Source organism: Talpa occidentalis, unplaced genomic scaffold (assembly GCF_014898055.3).
Source record: "Talpa occidentalis isolate TD23 unplaced genomic scaffold, MPIMG_talOcc4v2.1 talOcc4.584, whole genome shotgun sequence".
In the NCBI taxonomy this organism is placed as follows: Eukaryota; Metazoa; Chordata; class Mammalia; order Eulipotyphla; family Talpidae; genus Talpa; species Talpa occidentalis.
This window is the reverse complement of record NW_023604955.1, coordinates 9310-30212: the sequence shown is the minus strand read 5'-3', so window position 1 is coordinate 30212 and position 20903 is coordinate 9310. Positions and strand designations below refer to the sequence as shown.

General features: G+C 42.0%; 1 protein-coding gene across 3 annotated transcripts; it reads right to left on the bottom strand.

Moving 5' to 3' along the window:
- Positions 1-3194: 3194 nt before the first annotated feature.
- On the bottom strand, positions 3195-20736 carry LOC119260153 (caspase-10-like). 3 transcript variants are annotated; one of them, XM_037529028.2, is made up of 4 exons: positions 20666-20736; positions 17161-17496; positions 16145-16238; positions 3195-3729 (listed from the first exon to the last, which is right to left on the bottom strand). In XM_037529028.2, exons 2-4 carry the CDS (start codon positions 17487-17489, stop codon positions 3448-3450), a joined length of 705 nt encoding a protein of 234 aa, XP_037384925.1. In that variant the 5' UTR covers positions 17490-17496; positions 20666-20736; the 3' UTR covers positions 3195-3447. The 3 variants fall into 3 exon arrangements, with proteins under 3 accessions (XP_037384925.1, XP_054543791.1, XP_054543792.1); XM_054687816.1 differs by lacking the exon at positions 20666-20736 and adding an exon at positions 17657-19243; XM_054687817.1 differs by lacking the exon at positions 3195-3729 and adding an exon at positions 11088-11715.
- Positions 20737-20903: the final 167 nt, after the last annotated feature.

The following is a 20903-nucleotide window of genomic DNA, read 5'->3' as shown; positions in this document are numbered from 1 at the left end:
TTTTATTAGAGAAACCTCCCTTAAAGAAAGGTAAGCATCTAGGGCACAGCAGTTGAGCACTGGGTTGCGAAGCTGCCCGCGGCCTCTGCAGCGCCGGTTCGATCCCCGGCTGCTCCCCGGCACTAGGGGAGGGTCCCACATGGCGCGCAGGCTCTCCTGCGCCCGCTGCTCCCCTCAGCAGTGTACTTCAGTCTTCTGCTGCTCTGCTCCCCGCTCTGGCTCTGGTGAATTCTCTCACCCTCCTGCGCTTCTGACTGTACCCAGTACTTGTATAAATTAAAATAAATAAACAAACAAATAAATAAAACACAGATGTTTTAAAAAAAAAGAAAGGTAAGCATCTAGAGTCAAGGTTTTGTCACATGAAGGCATCACTCCTTGCCACATGGGAACCTCCTCTCACCTCAGTGCTCCAGGTACCTATTCAATTTCTTAGCTAAGGATATAAACCTCAGGTCTGTCTCACTTGCTTTAAAATTTAGTCATGTAGATTCTCCATACATGTGTAAATTAAATTTGTTCTTTTCTCCTACTAATATGTTTGATGTTAATTGATCAGCCAATTTGAGAGAATCCAGAGGTCTGGGAAATTTTCCCCTGTACTTGATAAAACCATTATTGAGAATGAGCTTTATCTATATTATATACATGGGAAGATGTCAGATATATTAGGTGGAGAAAAGCAAGTTATAGAATATGATTAGCATGATCTTGGTCAAATGTATATTATATCTATCAATCTACATACACAAAACTATCTCTCTATAGGAGAAAAGCTATAAAAATATTCTCAAAACTGTGGTTATCTCTAAGAAATGAATTGGCAGTAGGAGAGCCTTTTTACTTTCTACACTGTATGTTACTGATTATTATTTAAAATTTTATTTTATTTTTATTATTATAATGTCATTTTTAATAATTGAAAATACTAAAGGAAACACCAAGGTTCAGGAAAACTCAGAAATTATCCAGGTGATCCTTAAATAGAGCTCATAGCCCAATCAGAATGGATTTTGTCTTTGGATCACACGTAAAGAAAAGTCTAAAATCTATATACCTACCATCTTCTTGGTCCTTTAGTTTTCCATCTTAAATGGTAGAATTAGTCCCAAATTCTTAAGACCCTTGAAAGTCAATGTTAAAATAGTGACATCTATGATATATTTGGCGATATAGTTGGTGTCTTCTCCTTTTAGGAGCACACAGTTCCTAAAACTTTGGATATTTAACAAGTGTTTTTTTGTATGCTAATGGAATGGCTGGAAGCCCAGGATAGCCTCAGGATGGGGCTTGTTTGTCAGGAAACAATCCTTGAGATTAAAGGGTTAGAACTTTCAGCCCCACCCAAAACTCTGGAAAGACAGAGGGGCTGAGTGAATCATTAGGGCCATTTACGTAATCAACCATGCCTACCATAATTGTAACAAGGTGGTTCCCAGGAAAGGGGGAGGTTCCAGGTTTCCTGCCCCAACCAAGGGCAGGTGGAGCTGAGCAGGGAGAGAAGTTACAGAGGACACTGAGGAAGGAAGGAAGCAGGATGGAGCCAGAAGGAGACCTGGGGGAGGCACATGGAGCCTAGAGACACGTGAAGAAACTGCGCTTGTCTTTTGGTTGTGGACGGGGTAACACAGATGTGGGTGGAGACCAGTGGGGAGGTAACAATGGCAGCTTTTATCTTGATTTTGATTTTGCTCTTTTCTTCCGGGCTTGTCTGGTTGTTTCTGACCCTTTTCTGTGGGTCCCCTGGAAGATGCTTTAGACTTGTGGCAGGCTTTGGGGCCTTGCTCTGGGCCAATCCCATTTGGATGGAGTTTTACCCACGAGGGGACGGGTAACTTTGGGTGCTTGATTTAGAAACCAGGTTCTTTGCCTTTCCTGTATTGTTTCCTAATTGTATTAAAGTTCCTTCCCATTAAAGTCTCATGTTTTGTGTTAATGCAGCAGAGGACAGAACCCTATATAGAATAGGAAGGTTTGCGAGGTTTGGCTGCCCCTCTCCCTGTCCTATAACATAATGAAGCCTCCATTAAAAATAAATTAAATTAATAAATGAACAAATCTGGGTCTCCCTGGTGGCCTAGGAGCTAAGTCTCAGTGCTATCATCTCTATTGTTCCTGGTGAGAGGGTTAACCCACATGGCACAGCAGACCTCTCCTATCTCTCCCATTGCTCCCCTTAACAGTGTGTTTCAGTCAGTCTGCCTGTTCTGCTCCCCACTCTGTCTCTGGTGAATCCTCTCACCCCCACCCCCACCCGCACCTCTGGCTTATACCCCAGTTCTTCTATGCCAAAACAATAAATAAAACTTTTTAAAAATCCTAATCAAGGGGCTCGAAAAGCTTCCAGGCTGGTGAACATCTGGAGATGCTCGGAGGTTGAACCACCTGAAAAAGAGCCCCATCCCCCATGCCTTGTCCTGTGAATCCCTTCCATTTGGTTGCTCCTGAATTTTACCTTTTATGATAACTATCGGTCTAGTACATAACCCGTTTTCCTGAGTCTGTGAGCCATTCTAGCAAATCATTAAACCTGAGAGTAAGGAGGTCAAGGGAACCATGATTTATAGCAGTGAGACAGGTTGTGGGTCATACAGGGACCTGCTATTTGAAATTGGCCAGAAGTGGAAGAAGCTCGGGGTACGGGTCCTTAACCTGTGGAATCTATGCTAATTCTGGTTAGTTCCAGAATGAAACTAAATTGTAGAACACCCAATTTTGTGCCTATAGACAATTGAATTGCTTGGTGTGAAAAATCTAAACAGCTGAATTCAGAACAGTTCTAGAAGTGTTAGTGTGAGAAGCAGCAGAGGAAAGCAAGAGTTTTCTTTTCAACACTGTAGAGGTTACACAGCAGGTAAGTTGTAGAAAAATAAAACTATAATTCCTCTGGTATAAAGCTCAATCCTTGAAACACTGAGACAAATGTAAACATTCACTACATAAAACTAGTGTGTCCTCTCCAGAGCTCAAATGACCAAAATAATCTGACCACCCCCGGATGTTAACTGGCATGGATGCTGTTACAGGGAAACAGCAGTAGGATGAGGAAAACCAAGTCTTACAAACTTCCGGATTTTATTTCTCACTTGATAACTTGATGGTTAGAAAAAAAGTGTTTATTTTTTACAATGTTTACTTACACAACGCACTTTTTCAATGCTTCAGTTATTCGAGATTTTACATATTTAAAACCATATATTCTGTTCCTCAAATATTTTTTCATAGAATCCTTAGAGTGTTTTTTTCAGCTAGTTTCATTTTTAACCAAATTTGCACACTAGATTAGTTCACTGAATTAAAATAGGGGCATGGAGTAACAAGATTCATGAATATGCTCTTATTCAGGAAAATTCAAATATTTATCATATTGGTACATGGTGAAGCAGTCAGGTTTGAATTATGTCCTAGTTCTAAGCTATACCTTAGAAGCACAAAGTATACATTCAATTAATATGTGTTGAATGAACAAATGGAGATTTCTGCCTTTTCATACACGACCAATAATATTATACATGATGAGTAAATATCATACAATTGATACTGGTTTAAGAATTCCCATGGTATGGTACAAGAAACAAGCATAAGTGAGTTACCTTTCTCTTTTTTATATTTTTCTATCTTTCTCATAAGGATAGGCTTAGTGTTTTTGAAGAGATCCACCAGTAAGTTCAGATTGTCTTCATCTATTAGAGCTTGTTTCTCTAAATATGCCAGGAAACTTAGAGAGCTCTGTAAGAGAATCAGTAGAGTCACATTTACTTGCCTGCTGATTATTCATTCACTTAATAAACCTCACCTGCAGGGCCTCCTTAGTGGTGCAAGGGGTAAGACGCAACCTATGAAGCAATCCTCAGCCTCTGCAGCACAAGTTCGACCCCCGGCAGGCCAGGGAGCAACCCACTTGGTGCAGCAGACCTCTCCTGACTCGCCTGCTGCTCCCCTCAGCAGTGTACGGGGGGCAGTCAATCTGCCTGTTTTGTTCCCCGTTTTGTTACCGGTGAATCCTCTCACCCCCACATCTTTGGCCTGTACCCCAGCTCTTGTATGCATAAATAAAAATAAATCTTAAAAAAAAAATAACCTCACCTGCATGTCCAGCAGGCAATTCACTGCCAACACAAAAAAGGACATTCCACACCAAAAAACCCATATGAGGAAAAAGACAAGAAACTCAAAATCTGGTTATGAGGAGATTCGGCAAGATAGTTTTATTGAGATAAAGAAAAAAAAAAACGAATGAAAAAGCAAAACAAAACAAAAACACCTTCTTAGACTCTAAAAACAAAATTGCATTCATTACTAAAAACAAAGAGGTAAGGGGTTGGGCGAATCAAGTAAAAGGAGTCAATTGTGACCTATACAAATTAGACTTTTGGTGGGTGAACATAATGTAGTAGATACAGATGTTGATTTATAACACTGTACACCCGAAACCTATACAATGTAATAAACCTATGTTACTTAAGTTTAAAAAAAAAAAGAATTTCATTGGAGTAATGGAAGCTGAGATCATATTAGATGCTTTGAAATGTGGCTAAAATAGTGAAAAAAAAATTTAAATAAATAAATTAGAGTTAATGAAAAAGAGTGCGTGTAGATAATTTTCTTTTTGTTTTGTTTTTGTGGGTTTTTTTTTTTCTGGGTATGTGTGTGGAACGTTTTCTCAAGAAGTTCAACAATAGAATGAAGAAGATAAGGTTAATGAAAGTGTGTGTGTGTGTATTTATTCAAATAAGATCCCCCAAAATCAACAAGCAAGAGAAAGGTCAGAGTTAGAAAATCTTAACTGATCAGTTAAAATCAGTTAAGATTACAAAATCAGTTAAGATTGTGTAACCAGTCTAATAAAAAGAGAAAGTACAAGTTTTCAAGAAATTCCAGAGACAGGTAGAGAATCAAAAAGGCAAAGAAGTATGAGCCTCCCTCGACAGGTCCAATGCACCAACATTGTGATCAGGGAATAAAGAAGGAAAGAGGAGGCAGTGAAAGGAGATTCATCCAGGGGAGACCAGCAGTCCTGAAGTCTGTCCACTATCCTCAGCACTTCTGTTAAGGGGTGTGGAGCATTTCATCCTCCAACTCTGGTTGCCTGGTTGCTATCCCGCTGTATAGCATCTACTTTTGTCAGTATTAATCCACTACTCCAGCATTCTCTCACAGATATCTGCTCCTCTGTGCCCATGGTTCTGCACAGGTAGAACCCTCTGTCTTGCACACCAACTGAGATTGTGGATCTGAGTCCTTCAGTGAACAAATAGGAGGCTCCTTATCATCACCATCCCTTCCCTTCTTGGACTGTGCTGCCCAGTAATGCTCCAAACACAATTATATTTATATTTTTCTTACCCCCTTTGCCTCTTTATGCACTCCTGACATGGTCATCTGGTTTCACCCCCTAGGGACCATAGTCTTTATTTGTGTATCATCTGGTTGTAAATGGGTGAAGGACTCAGCCTCTTCACTCTTTTGGGGTACAGGCCAGAGGTGTGGGTGGTGAGGGGATTCACCAGAGACAGAATGGGGAACAGAACAGGTGGATTGACTGAAATGCACTGCTGTGGGGAACAGCAGGCAAGTCAGGAGAGGTCTGCTATGCTATGTGGGTAGCTCCCTGGCCAGGGATCGAACTTGTGCTGCAGAGGCTGTGGATCACTTCATAGGTTGCATCTTAACCCCTTGTGCCACCAGGGAGGCCCCATTAACCCAAGTTTAAAGCACCTGGGTCCAGGCAACAGGCAAAATCACCTCAGGGCAAATCTCTAATCTACAAAGAAGGGAAGAAACCCTGGCAGTGAGTCTATTCCAGCTATAGCCCATGTCCTGGTTCTATCAATACAACTACTGAGAGGTGTAGGGGAAATTTCCCCCCAACCCTGCACATCAACCCATAAGTATCAACCCTATGAGCATCTGTAGCACTTAGTTTATAGTCTTGGAATTCTCAGTTCTCATGGGAAAAAACCAGGGCATGATGAGGAAAGGAAAGATTCCAGGTCTACCATTGCTAATATCAAAGAGAGAAAATGAGGCATTGTCTACCTCCTAATGAAAGAGTGCAGCACACAAAAAAACCTCAGGTCTCACCAAAAGGATCTAATCTGAGTCTGATGAAGCCTCCGAATCCATCTGCCGGGAAAGCAGAAGACAGAGGAGCAAGGGGAATACACCAATCACATGATCAGCAAAACCCAGACAGGTGGGGATTCTGTGGTGTCACTGCCCTGCAATTCTTCCACAGATCAATTTTAAGAAAAAGAAAAGGACTTGGGAGAGATGAGTTTATTTTACAGATTAAAAGGCACTCAAAAGAAAAATGGGTCAAGACTGTACTTGAGATGTAGAGATGCATAGGTAAGTGATACAACCATTAAAAAGTATAAGAACGTGGTTATAAAAACCTGATGGTGACTTCTCTGGGGTCAGAACAGGCCTTGGTTGCACTGGGACAGACGGAGGAGTTACTGGAGTGGCTGGCAAATTTCAATTTCTTCACTTGGGTAGTGTTCTCAAACGTATATTCACTTCATAATTCATTAAGCTATATGCTTGTTTTATATCATTTTCTGTACTCAGGTAGGATTTTTATAAGAAGAAAAATAAAAGCTGTCTTCATTTGATCTACCACATGCCAAATAGCTTCCCACTCTACAGTGATTTTTCTTAAAAAAAAAATGTTATTTGTTGAGGGCCTTCCTCGTGGTTTAAGGGTTAAATTTCAGCACTCTCACCACTACCGCCTGAGCGGGGTCCCCATCCCAGCCAGGGAACTAAAAAAAAAAAAAAAAGTGGGAAAAAAAAAAAAGCTTCCAGATACTACAGACAGAAGGAAAAAAATCTAAGAAGGAGCAACAACTGTGAGAATGTTGTAAGTGTATCTCTGCACATCCCCACTGTGGTTTAGTTCTCCTCACTAACCAACCCCCTTAGTCATTGTAAAATTATAAAACAGAAAAGGTTCATGCCATTTTCTCAAAACGAAAGGAGGAAGATCGCATCATCCCATTTATTCTTGCTTCATTCAAAGCACTACTTTGTAACTGATTCATTAAAGTTCTGGGATAAAATGATGCAGAAGACTCAGTCCCAACTAGAAGGAGCTCACAACCAATCTTTGAGAGAAAGGAACAAGAAGCAACCAATTGAAGGACACAAGAAGACTAAAATCTCTCAGGGCTAAAATCCCTTGGCCTAACACTAGGAAACATTAGGAAACATGTTTAATAAATCACTAATACTGTCTTCATTTGATCTACCACATGTAAAAACAGCTTCCCACACCACAGTAATTTTTCTTAAAAAAAAAAATTATTTGCCTCCCTGGTGGTGTAAGGGTCAAATCTCAGTACTATCACTGCTACCTCCAGAGTTTGATTCCTATCCCAGCCAGGGAGCTACCCACATGGCACAGCAGACCTCTCCTGTCTTGCCTGCTGCTCCCCTCAGCAGAATATTTCAGTGATTAAAACATTGACCTTGATGTCAAATGGGCCTTGTTTGTAGTCCTGATTTTTCAACTAACCCCTTGATATGGGGCAAGTGATTGAATCTTTTTGAGTCTCCCTTTTCTCCTGTCTTCTTAAGGGACAGTCGTCCTACTTCGGAGGGTTACGTGAAATCAGTCACTTCCATGTACATGAACTTGGCGTCTGTATCTGGCACTCAGCAAGCAGGTAGTCAGTGTATAACTGCTGCTGTCATTCACTGTGTTAAGATATTGAAGTGTGCGCTGGACACCACAAGGAAATGAGGTGTTCAATAAAATAAAATCTGCCTGTTCTATTCCCACTCTATCTCTGGTGAATCCTCATCCCCCACACCTCTGGCCTACAGCCCAGTTTTCTATGCAAAAATTTAAAAAAAAAGCGGTGCCTCCCTGGTGGTTGGTGCAAGGGGTTAAGCACCGCACTATTGAGACACAGGGCAAGCTAGGAATTAGGCAGTTTTAGGGACAGTGCAGGAGGGGACCTCTGAAGAATTTAGGGAGGCTTCAGAGATAAGGACAACCAAGGGAATGTAACCAATTCCACTAGGAAAAACAAACATCCCAGGACCAAGGACAACATTGTTAACGCTGGTCCTGGTTTCCTTCAGGTGGTAAAGGGAGGCAGAGATTGGAGAAATGGAGAGTGGTTTAATTTATGGACACATTAGAGGGGCAGCTGTTTAACTTCAATGCAGGGATGTTCGTCCAGAGGACTGGGCCATAAAGATAAAGATGCAACAAATGGGGAAAGACAAACCTGTTCGATAAGGAATGTGAAGATCCCCGGCTCGGTAGCAAATTGAGTGAAACAGCCAAGAACTAACCAATCACAAAGAGACTGGTGGAGCTTTAGAATAATGAGGGAAAAAAGGTATATATTCCCTGAGACAGGACTCCACTTTGGCTTCTTTGCCTCTCCCAGGCCTGGTTCCATAGCCTGGGAGTCCCACTATATTTCTGTTCTTTTTCTCCTCAATAAACTTTTCTTTCTCTAAACAAACTGCCTCTTCTCGCTTGCTTGCCTGAGCGTCTGCGAAGTTCCTGCTGCGGCTTCGTGAGACACCAACCCGTGGGGGTCTAGTGGCTGGGGCTCAGCGCTGCCCCTGCAGCCTGGGGTCTGTTCCTGGCTGGGAGACTAGGCCTGACAATTCCGGTATCATTTTGGGGGCTCGTTCGGGATCTCACAAGATTTAAGGTAAGTGAGCCAAGAGGCACAAACTTTCTCTGTCTTCAGCTTGTCCTAAGCTTCTTTTGCTAAACATTTTCTTTTTCTTGGAGCTATCAAAGAGGCCATAAAGAGGGCACAGGACAGTCAGTAGATGCCAAAGGGCGACTGCCTTAAAACCTCCTGTGGAAGGATAAACTGGTGACCAGACCAGGTAAGGGGACTAGCCCATCTGCCAGTCAAAGAATAAAAATCTGGTTGTCGTCGTATGAGGGACTCCAGTCTCCGAAGAGCTAGGCACATACGTCATGTAGAGGCCGTCCGGGAGCTGCACATAAGGGGCTGATCTCCCAGCAGCTCAGGCCATCCTCCCTTGCCTTCAGCAGAGGAGGAGTTGCCGAGACCCAGTAGAGGATGAATGGTCCCAATGTGACAGTTGGGAAAGTCATTGCTCACTAAGCACCACACAGGATCTGACACAGAACCCTACCCTGGCCTCAGATCCCTGTTAGGATTATTTGAATGGCTCTTCTTATCTTTCCTTGCTCTCTCTCTCCCTTTCCATTCTTCCTTCTCTTGCAATGCAACTGATTTACTTGTCTGTTACCTGTGGGTTTCAGACAGGCAGTAGACATTTCACAAACTTTTTCTCTGTCCTTGATTTGATTGCAAAAAATTAATGGGCACCCGTCGGCCCGGTAAAAGCGACTAGCGTGAGGCCGCCATTCTTAAAGTCTCGGGTGACAGGTTTCTCAGCTGGCAAGGCTTCCTGATCCCCCACTTGCTGAGTGGGAATGTCAAGATTCTCTTGTCACTGATTCCTACTTTCCTCTATCATCTGTGGACTCCGGGGGTGCTCAGAACGGCCAAGCTGTGACCCTTGGAACCCTGGACACCCAGGAGATCCGATGGCTCAGACAAGGCGTTCTGCTAGGTCGGCACCTAGGCGAGAGTCACGGAGGCCAAACAGTTTAAAAAAAAAAAAAAAAAAAAAGGGACTTTCACCTTCTTGATCCCTCCCCTATAGGACGGACTTCTTTCAGCTTCTATCAAGGCAACTTATAAACCTAAGGTACAAAATGATCTTATAAAAATCTTGGGGCACCCCTGGGAGCCTTTTCCCTGGTGTCTGTTTTAATCCTGCCGGTTGGCACAGGCAGGAGAGGCTAAGTTTCATATTATGACAGGAATGTATGTACAGGTTTGCCTCAAATCCTAGGTCCAGCTAATTAATTATACCTTTGGTATTATAAATTTGTCTCATGACAGTTTTCCAAAAGGGAGTTTAAGACAAGCAAATATCAGGTTCTGGGCTACTGCTGCTTCAAGGGCTATGACTTAAGAAAAAAGGAATCCGTTTTGTTGTCTGGCAAATGGACATCATTAAAAGTTAGGTCACAGGACTCGGTCTGTGGCTTGTGTTAAGTCTCTACTGTTCAGGTGTGTTCAGGGTCTTTCATCAGATGAGGAGAATGGCTTATTATAAGCTCACTAGAAGCTTGGAATAGATGCCCTTTGCACAGAGACTGGTTAGGGGTCGCCGGTAGGGTCCCACAAAGTCCGGCGCCCCACACCTGTCTGTTTGGTGGGAGACAGGCAGAGATACATCGGTCACACTGATTAAATCCAGTGGACTTCATGCGAGGAAACTGTTGATCACTCACAGTTAGAGCTCCAAGTTTAAATGGAGGGACGCCTCTGGTAAAAGGCAAGGGAGAAGTGGATTAAGAATTGGGTTCAATTTGACCCTAAATCCATAATTTGACCTGTCTATAGGTTTTAATTTGGCCTATCTATAGGTTTTCTCTGCCTTTGGGGAAAGAAGCTGGTGTTGGACACCCGCTTTCATTCCTTTTTGCAGATGGGAGCCTCCTCGTCGGCCATGCAAAAGAGGCAAGCATCTCTCCTGCATCTTAGAATTGAGACCAATTTTCAGGAGTAATTGTCTCCTATCTCACCTGTTACTTCTCTTAGTAAGTCACTTAGACCCAAGTCTCGACATCTCTCCTGCATCCTAGAGCTGAAAGCCAGTCGAGAGGCCATAATACATTGTCCTGGTCGGATGGGACGACCTCTGACTTAACTGCAGGAATGTCCCTGCTTTGTCTCTGCGCTGCTATTGCGGGTACCTTTCTTTTTTTTTTTTTTTTTTTTTTAATAGAGGCATGTTTTATTTATTTATTTATTTGTTTGTTTGTTTTTTGTTATACATGCACTGGGTACAGTCAGAAGCGCGGGAGGGTGAGAGAATTCACCAGAGCCAGAGCGGGGAGCAGAGCAGGCAGAAGGACCGAAGGACACTGCTGAGGGGAGCAGCGGGCGGCAGGAGAGGTCTGCGCGCCATGTGGGACCCTCCTCCGGTGGCCGGGGAGCAGCCGGGGATTGAACCGGCGCCACAGAGGCCGCGGGCAGCTTCACAACCCAGCACTCAACCGCTGCGCCACCGGGGAGGCCCGGGTACCTTTCTTTTATTGCTACAGAGACCATAAAATGCTCTATCTCAATTCCATGGGACATGCCCTTAAGCCACATTCTTTATAAACTAGCCCAATTTGGCCATAAGGGCATCTTCTCCAGCTAACCCTCTTTTGTCACAGTTAAGGCAAAAGGTAAAATGCGGGAACTAAGAAGTAAGGGACCCACTACAACTGGCTGGTAAAAAAAGACTGCCTTTGATCTCAGCAAGCAGCTGCCTGGACTTTTTCTCCAGTGATAAGATTATAGGTATGTCTCTGCTGCCTTCCAGTTGTGGGGGGACTGGACTCTCCCTTTGTCCACCTTGAAAAACTGTTTTGGTTCATGCTAGGGAAAAAGCTCTATTTCCCTGTGTTTTTCTGATTTTAAAGTCTAGACTGTTAAAGGTAAAAACTGCTGAGTTACTTTGGACTTGCTAACGAGCTATAAAAGGTGATTTTTGGTTGAGTAAAAACTTCTAAATTGCTTATTGGACCTGTAAAAGTTTGGTTTCTTATTAAGACTAATTAATTTCTGATAAGAGTCTAAAAACAGGCAAACTGTAAAGAACTTATTCTTCCTCTTCTCCTGTCCTTCCCATACATACATGGTTCTGAAAAAAAAAAAAAAAAAGTCTTTTGTCTTAAAAATGTGCTTGGTCTCAGTGAAACAAAACTAAAACAATGTAAAGCCAAATGATAATACTTAAAAATACAAACTCAAAATGCTTGACTTTAAAAATTGTTGTTTTCTTGGTTGGACCCTAGGTTTTAAGTAAGGGTTAAAATTGGATACTTGTTCTATGAAAGGATTCTAACTTCTATGTCATTAAAAACCTGCTTGATATAAAAAGGATATTAAAAACTTGGCTAAATGGGGTCTCCCTGGTGGCGCAGCGGTTGAGCGCTGGGTTGCGAAGCTGCCTGCAGCCTCTGCTGCACCGGTTCGATCCACGGCTGCTCCCCGGCCACCGGAGGAGGGTCCCACATGGTGCGCAGACCTCTCCTGCCGCCCGCTGCTCCCCTCAGCAGTGTACTTCGGTCCTTCTGCCTGCTCTGCTCCCTGCTCTGGCTCTGGTGAATTCTCTCACCCTCCCGCGCTTCTGACTGTACTCAGTGCTTGTATAAATAAATAAATAAATAAATCTTTAAAAAAAAAAAAAAAAAAAACTTGGCTAAATGGATGTGTCAAACTCAAACAAATAGATACTAAAGAACTGGAGTTTACTGACTTGTAGTTTCCCCGTGTCTTTACAAATATTGGTAAAAATAACTGTTTCTTAAAATTACTGCACATGGCCAAAAATTTTAAATAAAAATCAAGAGATCTCTTTGTTCTTACTTTTTGCCTCCGGAGGATTAATTATAAATGGTGCCTATAAAAAAAAATCCTAAATTTTGAGATCGTGATCTAAAATTGTGGTAAAGAAAAACTAATTCAAAATTTAATGGTTTAAAGCATACATGCCTTAAGGTTTTAATGTTGGTATTAATACTGTACTTTGTTTAAATGTGTTTACTCATTTGTATGAGTATACAAAGGAAATAATAATTAACCTGGCCTATGCTAACAAACTTACTTCTAGGCTTTTATCTAAACTTCTCTTGATAAGATCTTGTTCCAGGAAGACTGATCTACTTGTCTTTTCCTCTTGGAGAAAACAATACATTCTCCCAGTAAATGACTATATTTCTTTACAAAATTCAAGGTAACATCTAAAGTCATATGGACAAGTTACTGAAAAATGTTTATGGTATTAAGTGTCTAATTTTTTTCTTGCTTTTGTCAATCTATCTAGTGCTTGCCGAAGAAAAACTTGGTATATAAAATTGGTACAGTGGCAACTCTGCAGTTGACTTAAAATTCCAGTTCTAAGGAAAAACTAAAGCCAAACTAAGGTTTTTGCTAAGTTTAGTAAAAAAAATTATTAACCATTTACTGAACTTTCAGGTTTACATTTTACTCCTTATTGTAAGAAAACTAAAGTTTAATGTCATCCCAAATAAAAAAAATTAAAAGATGTGTCTGTGTGAGTTGTGTAGTCTAAAGAGATGATAATGTAACAGCTATTATGGTGTCTTACAATGCAAAGATTGGAAACTAGGGTGTGATAATTCTGGATACAAGTAAAGTGAGGGGTGTTTGTGTTTTAAAAGGAAAAAAAAAAGGGCAAAGGAGAGTGTTAAAGGTCTGAGTGAGGGATTTTTGACAGAAAATTTTTTTGCTCTCGAGTAACTTGCCATGAAATATTTTGGTTAACTTAAATGTCAGTTGTGCACCTGTGTGGCACCAGGCTTTAGTTATCTTGATATATAAAATTGTTTCTTGTTGTGAAAACAAACTGAGTCAATCTGGTATATTAATACCTCATAGAAAGTATTCTTATAGAATTGTTTCACCTTTTTGACATAAATTAAACAAATAAAATTATTCTAAAACACATAAGACTTCTTTTTTTTTTTTTTTTTTTATTTTTTTTTTTTTTTTTTTTATAGAGGCATGCTTTATTTATTTGTTTGCTGGTTTGTTTGTTTGTACATGCACTGGGTACAGTCAGAAGCGCGGGAGGGTGAGAGAATTCACCAGAGCCAGAGCAGGGAGCAGAGCAGGCAGAAGGACCGAAGTACACTGCTGGGGGGAGCAGCGGGCGGCAGGAGAGGTCTGCACGCCATGTGGGACCCTCCTCCGGTGGCCGGGGAGCAGCCGGGGATCGAACCGGCGCCGCAGAGGCCGCGTGCAGCTTCGCAACCCAGCGCTCAACCGCTGCGCCACCGGGGAGGCCCCAACACATAAGACTTCTTAAAACCTAATAAGCCAGTCATTTCAGGCTAAATTTACTGAGGCTATAAAAAGGTATACTAATCTAGACCCTAAAAAGGACAAACAATTTAACGGTCTCGGTCTCCTTCATTAGTTAGTCTTGCTCTGACATCAGGTGCAAACTCCAGAGACTAAATCAAGGGCCTAAAATCCTTTTAACACTTTTAAACACGGCCTTCAAGGCCTACAGTAATATGGAGGGGACTAGCTAGACTAAAAAGAAAGGGAGAAAGGCAAGAGAAGGGCCAGTAAATGGCAGTTGCCATTGTTAGTACCCTGCTACCTCAGACTCACCCAAGGCCCCATGCGCCCTAGGGCATTTGGGACCTCAACCTCTTAATGGGCTGCCAGCTTACTTCCACTGCCTGCAACCAGGACACCTCAGCTGCAAGAAGCTGTCCCTAGGGCCATGCCTTCTGTGCCATCACACAGGGCACTAAAAAAGGGACCGTCCCACTCTCCAGGGAGGGAGGGGCCAGCCCAAACCACGGGCCAGGATGGGAGGACAGGCTTGACTGTCAGCTGCCTCTGACTATGAAGAACCCGGTGCACTATACAGTCCCACTTTATTTCTGTTCTTTTTCTCCTCAATAAACTTTTCTTTCTCTAAACAAACCTGCCTCTTCTCGCTTGCTTGCCTGAGCGTCTGCGAAGTTCCTGCTGCGGCTTCGTGAGACACCAACCCGTGGGGGTCTAGTGGCTGGGGCTCAGCGCTGCTCCTGCAGCCGGGGATCTTTCCTGGCTGGGAGACTAGGCCTGACAATTCCGGTATCACTATGAAGCGATCTGCAGCCTCTGCAGCACGAGTTCTATCCCCGGCCAGTCAGGCGGCCCAACCCACATGGCACAGCAGACCTCTCCTGTTCAGTCTGTCTCTGGTGAATCCTCTTACCCCCCGTATCTCTGGCCTGTACCCTGGCTCTTATATGCAAAATAAATAAAACTAAAAAATGCTTTAAAAAGTTATTTGTCATTAAATTATCAGTTGATCTGGGGAGAATGTGATGGAGAGCAGGCTACACATATAGGCCCATTGGTGACCTTCTCACTGAGAAGTTGGATGGGGTCGTTCGTGGCTGGTCACTGAGTAGTCCACTTCCATATATGTCACATGTAATTTTTGTGTATCAAACATTATAGAACTTAACATTAAACATAAATAGCAGTTGAATAACACACAGTAATTTTATATGGTAAACTGAAAATTAACCTCTTCCCAAATTAATAACTTGCTTGTAATAAGTTGTTGTTATAGTCAAAAGGAAAAATATAAAGTTTTTATTTTCTTTTGGTTGACATAACAGCAGCTGATAACACCGAGATTAAGTAATACGTTTCCCCACCACTGATCATCCCCCCCACCCCCCACTCCCACCCCATTCTACCCCACCCCCACCCATGCCTTCCTCTCCAGCAACCACAACTGTTGCAAACGCCTAAAGTTTTGGTTTTGGTTTTGTTTCCTTTGTTCATTCGCTTTTCTCCTTTGAAAAATATAACATTCAGAAAAAAGAAAACAGAATGCTTTATTTTAAAAAAAGGAAAAACAACATTTTGAGGAAAAGAGATATGCAACTACTTTCTTGCCTTTAAAAGTCACCAACATGTACAAGATTGTTAGCAGATTACAATTATATTAATATTAAAAATAGCACACCTTCAAGCAGTGGTCTCATTTGATTTTTACAAAAATCCCACTTCGAGGACACTATACAGTCCACTGAAAAAGACACTAAGCTCCCTCAGAAATCTTGTCTCCTGTAGATGGCAAACAATTAATTCCCACTCTGCCATTATTTTATTGGACACCTCATTTCCTTCTTGTGTCCAGCACACACTTTAATATCTTAACACAGTGAATGACAGCAGCAGTTATACACTGACTACCTGCTTGCTGAGTGCCAGATACAGACGCCAAGTTCATGTACATGGAAGTGACTGATTTCACGTAACCCTCCGAAGTAGGACGACTGTCCCTTAAGAAGACAGGAGAAAAGGGAGACTCAAACAGATTCAATCACTTGCCCCACATCAAGGGGCTAGTTGAAAAACCAGGACTACAATCAAGGCCCATTTGACATCAAGGTCAATGTTTTTAACCACTGTTTAACACTGCCTCCTGCAAAAATAATAATAAGCCTTCCTAAAATGCCTTTCCAGCATCTTCTCAAACGCCAAGTAAGCAGTGCTCATAAAGACCCCATTCTATGTGACACACTCACCTTAGGGGTTTTTGGAATCATATCCTTCAGAATGAAGACCATTTCCTCTAAGTTCTCCTGGTTGATATCTTCTGACAGTTCATATAGCAGGGTTCTAAGACATACGAAATAGCAAATAAAGCCCCACAATTGCAGAGGACAGTAAATCAAGTGCTTTTACAAATGGTATCTCTTATTAAAATTATCAAAACCTGTGAGTAACCAATTTTTTTTTTGAGTAGCCAATTTTTAATCCTACTTTTTAGATTCAAAAACTATAACTCTGAACTTGAAAGTGACCTATGATATCACAATAACACAGGAGCAGCAGGGGCTGGCCTTCTGGATCCCAGTCCTGTGCTGTTTTCCATCAAACTAAGAAGACATAAAACAGCTTCCGTAAGCCCACATGGCTCCTAGCTGTGCTTTGGAAATTCAGACCTACTTTACAGACCCTCCTCTGAGTGGTCCTGATGCTAGTCAATAGAGAGTCCAATACTGGAAAAAAGGAAACTCCCCCAACTTCTGGGTAGTCAGAGAATGAACAAAATACCTATATTTTACCTCTCTGTTTCACCCAAAAATGTATAAAAATCTATAATTAGACATGGCATAAACGACCCTATTCTGGAGACACATCATCCTTTTTCATTTTGTTTATTTGGCTCCAGGTGTGCATTATTCTTTTCTCAAATTCCTGGATACAGTGGACTCATATCTAACTCACAGGAGGAAGGATTGTCTAAGAATGCGGAGGATAGGAAAAAGTAAGCCACAGGCCCTGCTTCGCTGAAGTAGACTTCTTTTTTGCTAAATAAATGGAAGCCACTACCAGGCCCAGATCTGGGTTTTAAAAGCTTTGCTGGCCTCCCAATCTCATCAGCAGCTGAAGGTGAGAGATGTCCTGGTTTAGAATTACTGTATCATGCAAGGAAGTAGATAAGAAGATTTTAATCCCAGCCTCCTTTCTAAACCCAAAGGCCTAAAGGAACCCTAAATGGAAAGCCCTCCTGTTTTGATCCCAGACCCCAACTTACCTGAACAGAGAAATTCTCCTTCGAGTGGGCAGCAAATGCTCCACTTGCTCTTTGCTGTAGTCAAGGTGCCGCAGCAACAAAAACTGCTTGATGGTATACAGGAGTTCTGCAAGGAAGAAGGGATCTTCCTCACTTAGGCACTCCTCAGCCAAGAGATGGTCAAAAATGTTCAAGGCTGACTTGCAATTCTCTAGCTTCTTCGGGGAGACAAAAACTTGGCAGAGAAACTTTAGATGTTCCACTTCTTCCTCCTCCAGCTGTGAATCGATCTTCAGAAGCTTCATTCGAAAGCTATTATCCAAAACAGATGTCTGACCTTTAGACATCATGACCAGCCTGGAAGAGAAAAATGGCAACGTAGTATGTTAGAGAGTATGGATATAGACCCCAACTCCCCAGTCTGCCCACCAGATCCAGGCCCCCTCTATTGCAGGCATTAGATTTTTCTAGAAGTGCTGGGAGGGGGCAGATTTTTTGCAAGGGTTGAGAGTGATACCGGAATTGTCAGGCCTAGTCTCCCAGCCAGGAACGGATCCCAGGCTGCAGGGGCAGCGCTGAGCCCCAGCCACTAGACCCGCCACGGGTTGGTGTCTCACGAAGCAGCAGCAGGAACTTCGCAGACGCTCAGGCAAGCAAGCGAGAAGAGGCAGGTTTGTTTAGAGAAAGAAAAAGTTTAGTGAGGAGAAAAGGAAACAAATAAAGTGGGACTCCCAGCCCATGAAACCAGGCCTGGGAGGGGCAAAGAAGCCAAAGTGGAGTCCTGTCTCAGGGAATATATACCTTCTTTCCCTCATTATTCTAAAGCTCCACCAGTCTTTTTGTGATTGGTTAGTTCTAGGCTGTCTCACTTAATGTGCTACTGAGCGGGGGATCTTCACATTCCTTATGGAACAGGTTTGTCTTTCCCCATTTGTTGCACCTTCCCCCTTGTTTGACAGATTTATCTTTATGGCCCAGTCTCCCAGATGAGCACCCCTGCATTCCAGGGAAGAGAAAGTTAAACATCAGCTATTGAAGAAAAACAGGCTGGCGCCCACTGGTGCTGACCCCTTCTCATCTCCCCCTTGCATAAATTTCCCTGCGCTCAGACAAAGGGGAGGACGGTGGTCTACCAGACATGAGTCTGCTGCCCTCCTAATTTGTCCATAAATTAAACCACTCTCCATTTCCCCAAACTCCACATCCCTTTATCACCTGAGGGAAACCAAGGCCAGTGTTAACAATGTTGCCCTTGGTCCTGGGATGTTTATTATTCCCAGTGGAATTAATTACATTCCTCTTGTTGCCCTTATCTCTGAAGGCTTCCTAAACTCTTCAGAGGTTCCCTCCTGCAATGTCCCTAAAACTGCCTAATTACCCTAACTTGCTCTAGGATTCAAGAGCAAGTCCAGAAAACTTAACCCCAACACTCTCAAGGTAACCTTTTAGAAAGTCTGAATGGAGTTTTTATGGGAACTCAAGTTACCCTGATTTCTTCTAAATCAAAATGTCCTCAGTGGGAGCTAGTCAAAGTGAAGGTGAAACGGCATGATTTCTGCTTGGAGTTTAATTCATTTCCACCAAATCAGTGTAGGAAGTCGTAAATGACCTAAATATTCGGTGTTTTCTACCAATTTACCAGTTTATGGTGTTTTCTACACTAAATTTCACCCTATTCAGAGAAGGAATGAATTGGCAAAAATTTTCAATACAATATTCCTCACTGAGTTATCTATTCACTGTGTAAGACTATTTAGTTATATTATCTATATCACCTAGATATAAGCACTCTCTGTTATCTATGTTCTGTTTTTTGCTATGTTCTCCTTCCTTTAGAAAGTCATGCATGTAGAAGGAAATATAGGCGAAACACTACGGGATTTGCACATCAAAGACATCTTTACAGACACATCACCCAAAGGAGTGATAGTGAAGGCAAAGATAAACAGCTGGGACTACATCAAATTAAAGAGCTTCTGCACAGCAAAAGAGACAATAACAAAAACAAAGAGAAACCCCAACAACTGGGAGAACATTTTTGCACCCAACACTAATGATAAAGGACTGATCACAAAAATCTGCAAAGAGCTGATGAGACTCAGCAACAACAAAGAAAATAATCCAGTCAAAAAATGGGCAGAAGAGCTACAAAGAAACTTCTCTGAAGAGGAAATGCAAATGGCCAACAGACATATGAAAAAATGTTCAACATCACTTGTCATCAGGGAAATGCAAATCAAAACTACCATGAGATACCATCTCACACCAGTGAGAATGGCACATATTAAAAAAACTAGCAACAACAAATGTTGGCGAGGGTGTGGAGAAAAAGGAACTCTTCTGCACTGTTGGTGGGAGTGCAAACTGGTCCAACCACTATGGAGAGCTGTGTGGAGATTTCTGGACCTACTAAACATAGAGCTTCCATATGATCCAGCAATTCCACTCCTAGGTATTTACCCAAAGGACACAGAAACATCAATTCCAAAGAACACCTGCACCCCTATGTTTATAGCAGCACTATTTACAATAGCTAAGCTTTGGAAACAACCCAAATGCCCAAAAATAGATGACTGGATCAAGAAGATGTGGTACATATATACCATGGAATATTACTCAGCATTCAAAAAAGATAAACACATGCAGTTTGCAGCAACATGGATGGCGCTGGAAGGGATCATGCTCAGCGAAATAAGCCAAAAAGAAAAAGAAAAATACCGGATGGTCTCACTCATAGCAGGAATCTAGAAAACTTAAATAAGGGACCAGGAAAATGAATATAAGAAAGTGAAAATCAAAATCAACAAAAAACTATGAACCAGAGACACTTTTTGGGGGTGGGGGGCGGGAGGGGAAGGATTGGGGTCAGAATGGGGCGTTTGCAATTGTATGGGGGAATATAAAAATAAAATTTATTATTTAAAAAAAAAAAGTCATGCATGACTTTCTAAAGGAAGGAGAACAGCAAAAAACAGAACAAGACATGACTTTCTAAAGGAAGGAGAACATAGCAAAAAACAGAACATAAATAACAGAGAGTGCTTATATCTAGGTGATATAGTTATAGATAATATAATTTTCTGGGTTCCTGGTTTTTCAAATTATAAGCAGAAGAACATATTGCACATTTTGTTAGAAAAAGAAAACCAAAAAAGTCATCCTTAATGTGATCATCTGAGATCGTGCCTGCTAGTAGCCCTGTGATAAGAGAAAACAAATGATTGATTTCTGAAGACATCGTCCTATTTTAAGGTCAGCCATTTGCCTCAAAGTTTCCTAAAGATTCTAATCCCATATCTCTTTATTAAACTTTGTCTTGTTGGCGGACTAATATAAAACTTCCTGCTGAGTTGTAAACTTTCATTTTCCAGGGCTGGCTAATATATCCAGGCAGAAATTGCCAGTCTTGGCAATGAGGTTTTTATAAGTTTCGATACATAAACCAAAGGGAAAAGCTGAATTATGAGATCCCAGTAGGAGGGCTGGAAAGTGGGGTAGGAGGTCTCGGGTGATGTTAATTACATACCTTCAGATCAAATTCCCCTGATCCTCTGGAAGTTAATGGTTCTGAGAAAAAAATGCCTGAAAAGAAAGTTTTAAAAAATTAGAATCCTTGGTGAGCTCTGAGTTTCAAAGACAATTCCATTTACCGAGTAAGAGAACTGAAGACTTTGCTTTAGGCTGTGTAAGTGAAAAAGGGATCCGGTTGGAAGCTCTTTCCTAATTTCCTGCTGATGTCATCTCCGCGGGAGACTTTTGACCCT